General features: G+C 38.2%; 1 protein-coding gene across 20 annotated transcripts in view; it reads left to right on the top strand.

Moving 5' to 3' along the window:
* Positions 1-1,940: 1,940 nt before the first annotated feature.
* Positions 1,941-9,557, top strand: part of prom1a (prominin 1a) — a 75,161-nt gene continuing 67,544 nt past the window's right edge. For 6 of the 20 annotated variants that reach the window (XM_055177564.2, XM_055177576.2, XM_055177578.2 and 3 more), the window contains exons 1-2: positions 1,946-2,348; positions 2,441-2,680. In XM_055177564.2, the coding sequence (XP_055033539.2) occupies positions 2,449-2,680 (232 nt within the window). In that variant the 5' untranslated portion in view covers positions 1,946-2,348; positions 2,441-2,448. Of the gene's footprint in view, positions 2,681-9,557 lie in introns of all 20 variants that reach the window. The other 14 variants (XM_055177561.2, XM_055177567.2, XM_055177565.2 and 11 more) reach the window with 8 other exon arrangements.

Here is a 9,557-nt window from a genome sequence, read left to right as displayed (position 1 = left end):
CCCTCTGTTAATGTGTTTTCACAGTGCTATTGTAGCCAGACTTTAATCACACCCATTCATGCCCTATTGAACCTGCAAAGGAACGGGTGACACAGAGGACTGACTGAACCGGCCGACTGTTATTAAACAAAATGTGGATTTAGATTAGATTATGATGACAGATTCAGATGACAGAAGTGTTTCATTGTTTCAATATAAAGCAAAAAATAATTTCTTTACATTATAAAAATAAAAGATGTGTTGTTTCAACTTAAAAAAAGTAAGTGTTTGTGCTGCCTTAAAAAAACTTAACATAAAAATGTTGACTCAAATAATAGCCTATTAGTTATAATGTTAAATGAACTTAAAATTTCAAGGCAGCAGGAACATTTACTTTATTTTAAGTTGAAACAAATCTTTTTAAAAGTGTAAACAAATTTGACATTTTAGGGCAGTATGAAAACTTACCTTTTTAAGTTGTGTTTGTACAAAGTACATCTCCTGTTCTTGCATCTGTACTTCTTTTTCTCTTTGATGTTTAATAAAATATAAGAAAAATGAGTCATGTTAGACATCCAAGCCCACTCAGTGGGTGAACTTATTTGATCAGAGTTGGTACCAAGTGAAAAGCTAAACAAACAAGGTATAGAAATAGTTTGAAATGAATGTCCTTGTTTGTTTGTTGTTTGCTTACATAACAACTGCTCCCACATTTTCTACCTCAGCTGCTTCCCAAAACACTGGTATTTGTGATTTTGACATGTTTCTGGATCAACATTTCTCTCTGATTTCTGTGTAAATGTTAAGGGATGTGTTTGTAAGATATGTACAAAAAATGTTGATCTATGAACACCATATTAGTACCTATGAAGAACCATGATGGTGTGGTTGCTCCACTTATGGTTCTACACAGCACCATTTATGGTTCAACACAGGTGCTATATGTGCTATAGGCTACTAAAAATTGTTCCCCTATGATTACGAGCCAGACAGAGGCGTCATGCCCATTCAAACTGAGGGGGCACGTGCCCCTTGTTTTTTTTTAGCCAAATGGATTTTGCATGCATTCTCAAAATCAAAGAAGCTTCCATTACTCAGTCTCAGTTATTTGTCTTATACTCTGTTTAGTATGCACAATATTATCAATTCGGAGATTTTCGCCGTTTTGATCGTGTTACATTACATTATTCTGGCGGCAGGCGCAGACGTCATTAGCGTCTGAGCGCGCTCACGGGCTTTTTGCTTTTGCTGCTGCATTTTGCTATCTGAGGAATTAAAACGTGTAAGAAACGGTAATGTGCAGTTAACCTTCTCTATGTAGAAAATGTATGGTTTAAATGTGACAGTCTCAACGTTATATTAGTAGAGATTGATAGATTCGTCTTCTTCTTAACGCCAAAGTTCGCCAGAGTTCACGCGGGCGCGGAATCACACATTATCACGCATGAGGTAAAATTTGAATTATGCGTTCCTCTAATAATTTTATCTACAAATTTTTTAAATCATTATTGAACAGTTTTCGTTGTTTATATACTTAATGGATTTAAAATTACATTAATTTTATAGGATAATGCAGTTGTGCAAAATGCCTTAATTACACAATTAAACTTCAGATGTTAATATACCATTCCGATTAAATAGTATTTGATATGAAAGTTAGTCAACACTTTTATTTTGGAGGTTTTTGCATTAAAGCAGGGGTGTTCCGATTGTTAGAAATGTAAGTGCCATGGAAAAGACTGAAAGCTCTATAATATTTCGTTTGATGTCTGTGTAGCACAAATTTCTGTGAGATTGGCACACCACCTCAAAATTGGTGCATGACGCCCCTGGAACCAGTGAACCACTTTTAGTGCTTTAGACCTGTTTTGTTTTTAGAGTGTAGATGGACATAGTTTGACAGAAATGATGTTTCACCTGTTCTGCCGCTGCGTGGTTACCATGGTGATTTCTTATGAGAGAAATTCTGTTTTGATAAACAATAACAGTATATTGCCGGTTCATTATGCAGTATTAGTTATGCAGTACATTTTGAGGACATAAATGTGACATATTTTCAACAGTCTTCGCAAACAGTATTAAAATCACTAACAGTTTAAATCACGGCACTCTTGATGCGCAGTGTTATCAACAGCCGACAGGGGGAGCTCTGGAGCATTAAGACAAGATGAGGAGGATGAGGATATGCACATACACACACACATCCACACAGAGGGTACATTCACCTAAACCTGCTCTCATCCCACTTCTTATTATTACCGGCCGACTGACTGACTGAACCGCTCCCCGCGGAGGATCATTATCATGAACCGTTCGCCGGACAGCAGGACTTGAGACCTTCGGTCTATTTCTTTCAATCTCCTCTCACGGTAGAGTGCTTTTCTTTTGTTTTTTTTATTTTTACGTTAAAATACATTAACTTGCATCATCTGCTTCTGTCGGATTTTCTTTTTAACACCAGACGTAACGATGTTGTGGAAGACGGGACTGATTTTTCTATGCTGGGGCTTGACGTCCGGTGAACTCCAGGAGCGACAGTCCGGTGCTCCTCCGGGTCCAGCGAGGACAACTTTGAATTTCGGCTTCGTTCCCGCTGGAGTTTACGAAACTGTCGCTTATTACGAGCCGGGGGCCATTGGGATTTTATTTAACATGATGCACGCGTTCCTCTTCGTGGTTCAGCCTAACCCGTTTCCTGAAGGTGAGCTCAACTTCTGATCACCTGCGCCAGGTGTTTCTTTTGCTGTTAGCTGCATCCATCATATCATCATCAGACAGGGTTCATGTGTAAAGGTGAACTTAAAAAGCAGCTAATTTTAAAGCTTAATTTGTCTTAAGCCCCCTTGGAAGTATGTTGATGACCCTCCACAAAATAAAGGTGCTACTGTATACTGTACGATGCCATAGGAGAACCATTTTTAACTGTATGGTTCCATTAAGAACCTTTAGCATCAAAAGAACCTTTCTGTTTCAAAAATACTATAAAAGTCTTACTTTATAGACTATAAAAAGTTAAGAAAGCAGTAGTTCTTTACGGACATAACTAAATGGTTCGTTGGGAAACCAATAATGGTGTTTCTATAGCTTCACTTTTTGTAGCACCTTTATTTTTAAGAGTGGAACCCGTTTGAGAAAGCTTTGTTTGAAGGTGTGAGGGAAGGTTGGGTTAAACTTGACTAGTCTTTCTCATTGTCCATGTCCAACCCCACTGTGTCCATCATTATTGGGTAAATCTTGAGATTAGGATTGTGACCCTTTGAGTCACCCTCCTAATGAGCTAAAACACTAATCTGGAATGCCATATGTTGCTGTGCTTTTATTTTCCGGCCTGCCACAGTTGGACATTGTATAATCAATAAAAAGAAAATGTGCCAAATACTTAGCCGTGAAGTGATAGATGTGTAGTGTAGTTTTGATAGGATTGTGTATTACACTACACTCTTAATAATAAATGTTAAATGGTCTTTGTCAGGCTGTGTGGTTCCATATAGCAGTGGTTCCCAGGGGGCTGCAAGATGGTGCAAGGGGGGGCACAGTTTTATGACATTTTATAAAATACATACATTTTCATAATTTTTGTGTAATTTAACTTCAGACAATTAAGGCTACTAACCAACAGCACTACATTCACATTGTATAATTTAGTATGTTTAGTTTAATTCAAATTTTAAGTTTTAGAATGTTTTATATCATAAATTTTCTTTGGGTTACAAAGCAATACACTGTACACAAAGGAGGAGGGGCACGCCGAAAAAGTTGAGCTACAAACTGGTTACAGTATAGTACTTCTTTATTCTTACAGTATATGTCTAATTAAATATCTAAATCTACCCGCACTATCCGAATGCTGCGTTCACACCAGCCACGGTAGAGGCGTCAAGCGTGAGTAATTTCGTTGACACGCGTGTGGAGGTCTCGCGGTGCAAATGAGACAGTTAGTGCGGCGCAGTAGACGCGATTCCGCCTCATTCGCGCGTCTAGTTCGCGTGAATGGCACAAATTGAGCGTTGCCTCAACAAACGTGCGAGTTGTAAAAATTGGAACTTTGGCGAAAAAACGCGTCGCGTTAACCAATTAGGAGCTTGCTCTAGTAGTGACGTGATTACAGAAAGCAAGCAGAGTCGCAGAAGCCCCTCCAATGACACAAATTTCCGCATGAATGTCTCAATGACTAGAATTTCACGTGCGAATGAAGCGAGTAAACTCAAACTGTTCAAGCGGCAAACTAGGCGCGATACACACGATTTTGACGCCTCGCACGCGACTGGTGTGAACCCACGGTTACTCTTAAAAGTAAGGGGTACTACAAAAGGTTCTTCATAGCGATGCCACATAAGAACCATTTTGGTATCTCAAAGAACCAGTCTCAAAGGCAGGGTCCATGATCACTGAAAAGCCAATGTTGACATTTGAAATCACCTAAACAAACACGTCCCTACCCCAATAGAATCTGGACCTTCTTTTGTTAGACCTGCCCCACACATACGCAATCCAGGCAATTATGTCATTTAGTAAACACGCACCTTACTGCTGATTGGCTACAAGTGTGTTTTAGTAGTCGGCCTGATTCCCTTTTCCAAAGCGTTTGCAGAAATTGTACACTTCGCCTTTAAAAGAATCATTTTATTCTCACTTTTTTAGTCCAAAATCCTTATCCACTACAATTAACCTTTTATCAAACAGAAAGGTTCTTGGAATGTTCATTGTGGAACCATACAGCCAAAAATGGCACTGTTTAAGAGTGCTTATCCATGTTGCCTTCTAAACACGTATAGCCAAGCGCAGTTGTCCTTTTCCTTTCCTTTTTCTTAATTGTGAAAAAATAGCCACAGCTGTAGCCTGTTGGCAAATTAATTAGATAGATTAAAGCTATTTGACAGGATTCCAGTATGATAATCCAACCCACTCTATTTGATATACAGGGAAAGAGGCAGTCGTACAGCTGCAAAGACCAAACAGCTCATCACAACTCGGTTTCAATCTCATTTGTTCAAGTGTGTGCCATTTTTCATTTCTTAGCATGCGTTTTCAGCTTTTCAGAATCTTTGCGATATCTTCTTGACATCTGATCATACCACACGACAACACCACTAGTGAGACATCCTTATACAGTATGCATATCTGAACAAACTACGAGAAGTAAATATAATGGCACAATGGTTACTTTAGGATATTGGAATGTGGGGAAGAACACATAACAAAGATCTTTATCCCTGTGTGCCCTCATGAATCAGTTTTAGTGTCTTTAGACCTACAGAATTGGTCATTGAGATCACAGCCTTCTGGGGAGGTTGACCTGGAAAATGGCCTATTAATTACACAGTTTGAAGATATAAGGTTTCACACAGTCATATTGCCTTGAAATACCCCTAAGCATCTCTTTGTTCTCTGCTATTGCCCAGGCTGTCCTGAACACAACCTTTGCTATCTTTCCTTGTTCTCTCAACCATGAGCTTTATCTCATTTTGCACCCCTGAAGCAGTTCTTTGTCTTTACTGCTATCGTCTTTAAAGACAAAATTTCTCATTTCTGCACCACTGGTGTCACCATAAAAAATAATACCTGTTTGTTTGGCCTTTTTTAAAACTAAAAAATAAGTGTTTATAATCTTAAATCTTGAATAAATCCAAAAAGGACAATTGTAGTGTAAACACTGTTTAACTGTATCTTAAAAACTAACTATGCAGGTAGAAGGCCTGACTCAATCCATCTGAGAGAGATGCGGTAGAGGCGGTTGTCAGGGCAACATAACAGTATCCTAGTGAGTGTGAGGAGGTTCTCCCATTGGCCTACATATGTCTGAATGCTGTAGCTCACATGAGGTGTGATAGCAGGATAAGTGCAGTGTTTCAATAGATTTTTTATTAAACAACTTTTCATGCAAGGATATTGAACTTTTATGTCATTTAAAAAAGGTATGGGGTGTATTACTGTATATCAAAGATACGAGTCAGTTAAACTGTATGCTTTTGGAACTGGTGACTGCTGGAGATTAAAGCAACATTCAACTTTTTAAAAAAATGTGCTCATTTTACAGTTTCCCTAGAGTTAAACTTTTGATTCCTATCGTTTTGGAATCCATTCAGCCGACTTTCAGGTCTGGCGCTACCACTTTTAGCATAGCTTAGCACAATCCATTGAATCTGATTAGACCATTTAGCATCGTGCAATAATATTACGCAGCAGCCGAAAATAGTCCCCTCATCTTTCAATAGCAGGGGATTCTTTTCGGGCACTGCATAATATCATTGCGCCTCCTGCAGCCATGTTACAGCAGCAAAATGTTTGATTATTACGCCAGAATGAGAGTATAGTTCCTAGACATATCTGCCTAGAAAATCGCAACTTTTAATTTTCTATAGGTCTTAGTACACAATGTTACTACAGAAGAGTCAAGTTTTAAATAGGAAAAATATCAAAACTCTTTGGTTTTTTTTAAGCGCGATGCTAATGGTCTAATCAGATTCATTGGATTGTGCTATGCTATGCTAAAAGTAGTACCGCCAGACCCAGAGATCAGCTGAATAGATTCCAAAACAGTAAAAATCAATGTTTAGCGTAAAAATGTTTAAAGTGTCCCTTTAAGTCTTGAATATTATTAAAAACTTATATAATATTATATAAATACACATTTGTAATGTGTTGTTGAACAAGATCAGTTTAACCACAAGGAAACATTTCTTGGTGTTTATATTATTTACATTTTCAAAAATGTAGAGGAATAATGTTGGTTCAAGACTTTACGCCACATTAAGGGGGTGGACTGGTCTTATCCTAGTCCCAGACTAAAATGCATGTTTGTGCTGCCTTAATTTAGAAAAGTCTTTCACTAACATATCTTAACTAGGGTGGCCATTCGTGCCAGTTCCGCTGGACACGTTCCGAACATGTTTTCGGGTTCGTTTTCCGGAAGTCGCGTTGGTCGACTGCATACGTCATCAAGGTTTAATATTTCGGGTTTAATTTCAGAAAAGCAACTGTTACATTTCAAGGTAAGAATGAAACTACAATGATTGTGTGTCTTAAAAGAAATTAATCTTAATTTTCTAATGTATTTTAACTGAAATGTGATGACGTATGTGGTCGAGCAACGCATCTTCCGGAGAACGAACCCGAAAACATGTTCGGGACGTGTCCGGCGGAACTGGCACGAATGGCCACCCTAATTTTAACATGCATCAGTGTTATTATCTCAATATGCACACCAGTATTGTTTTTTGTAAGGTATGTGTTTGTAAAAACTACTTAAACGTCCTAATATAACTAAGGGCGAGTCCTGGATTAATCTAAACCCTCTCCGGGAGACTTCCTCTTAGTGTACTAATTAAAAGTTTACTTCAAGTATGTATTTATGTGTTTATAGAGTGATTAAATTATACAGTATTCACTTGGAAATTAGTGCACAGGGCTCCAGACTGCCACCAAATGGGCACACATGGGCGACCAGTAAATTTGACATTTTTTATTGTGATGTGACACTGAATTTGAAACAGCACATTGTACTTTCTGCATCTATCATCAAAGTATTTATTAGTAATACAGTGGAAATTAGTAGAAATGTGGATATTTGGTTAGGATGTTGATTTTCGGTGTGTGCTCCTAAATGTTCTGGTTGCGCCCCTAAAATTTTCAGATGGGGGCCACTGTGCTCCTAGTGAAAAAAGTTAGTCTGGAGCCATGGTGCATGGCGGGCAGATTTGTGAAGAGTTTTTAAATATTATAGAGATATTGTAAAGAAGGTGAGATTCACAAGTCACAAGCAGTAAGCAGTTTGCAAAGTATTATAATACCTTAAAATAAATCGTTAGTTATTTTTTGGCATTTTTGCCTTTATTTGACAGACAGTAGTTAAAGGAATAGTCTACTCATTTTCAATATTAAAATATGTTATTACCTTAACTAAGAATTGTTGATACATCCCTCTATCATCTGTGTGCGTGCACGTAAGCGCTGGAGCGCGCTGCGACGCTTCGATAGCATTTAGCTTAGCCCCATTCATTCAATGCTACCATTTAGAGATAAAGTTAGAAGTGACCAAACACATTAACGTTTTTCCTATTTAAGACGAGGAGTTATACGAGCAAGTTTGGTGGTACAAAATAAAACGTAGCGCTTTTCTAAGCGGATTTAAAAGAGGAACTATATTTTATGGCGTAATAGCACTTTTGGGAGTACTTCGACTCGGCGCAGTAACACCCTCCCTCTCCCATTATGAGAGTGAGAAGGGGAGCGGACTTTTCAGGCGAGTCGAAGTACTCCCAAAAGTGCTATTACGCCATAAAATATAGTTCCTCTGTTAGAAAGTACAGGGTAGGCCTACTTACAGGACCGGCAAAGGAACTCAAGCCGGGAATCGAACTTGAGTCGCACAGCTTGGTGCCACAGCTCTGGCCGGGTCTATGTGTTTTAAACATCCGTTTATTGTGTGTGTTTAGTGCTTTTGTAAGCAGCAAATATTGTGTATAGTAGTTGAGTAAAGCAGACAGCATATGTGAAAGAATTTAATTCAGCTCATTTTGTGCGCTGGCACAGTTTTTGTAACATGCACCATTTACTCTTTGCCGATAATGTTGAAAAACATATTTTAAAGTGCATCTTATTTATTATGATCAGTACTTCGATGTTTCTGGGTTAAGCCATGGATATCCGCTTACCCACATTTGAAAGTCTACAGAAAATGTATTCAAGGTCCTGTATTGTACATACAGTATAATTATTTTGTGGTTTGTGTATTCCTTGTGAATCAAGCCCATGATTTGAGCTACAGGAAAGCTATTAATAGATGTTATAAGTTTGTCACTTGATGTCCATGCCAAGGTTTAGAATATATTTCGTGCCAGCAGGGTGACTGAAGATGGAGCACTAGTGTTTATCACAGATGGCATGTCTCTGGACCGCCAGCTTGCTTTTGCCATGCTGAACTGAGGGGAAGTGAAAACCTTTTTATATTTCACTCCTCTTATATAAACAAGTTGAAATTGCTTAACTTAATTTAAAGTTAAAGTAACGTAAAAACATATACTGATATATATTTTACAATGTATGAATTAAAGATGCACAGTAGCGGTTTCCAGTAAACGCGAGAGGATGAATGAATCTGTAAAATATATCCCACATATTTGAATTTAATAAGCATTATCAATGTTTAAGGATGATGTCAGAGATGCTGAGAGTGTTTGGTTTGTCCCACTGTCACATGTTTTTATGACTCCCGCATGACTGTGATAGACCAAAGGCTAGTACATGTCAAACAAACTACCTCAGGTCTCTTCAACCCAACTGGAAAACCAGTGACCTCCCATAGGCCCAGTTCCCTACTGGCAGCAATCATAGTGTAACACTGTACTCTCTGTAACCCTATATTTCTTACCATCCAAAAATGCAATTTTTCTAATGAATTGAATACATCACGTTAATGCATTTGGTGCTTTCATTCCACGGGTCCTTGAAATCCTTGAAAGTTTGTGAATCTGGGGGGGGTTCAAAGCCCTGGGAAGTTTGTGAAAATATACATTCATAGATACAGGTCATTAAAAGTACTTGAAAAAATTTTATGCAAGAAGTTTTCTGGGAAAAAA

The sequence above is a fragment of the Misgurnus anguillicaudatus genome, chromosome 16 (assembly GCF_027580225.2).
Source record: "Misgurnus anguillicaudatus chromosome 16, ASM2758022v2, whole genome shotgun sequence".
Taxonomy (NCBI): Eukaryota; Metazoa; Chordata; class Actinopteri; order Cypriniformes; family Cobitidae; genus Misgurnus; species Misgurnus anguillicaudatus.
This window is presented reverse-complemented; position numbering and strand designations above follow the sequence as displayed.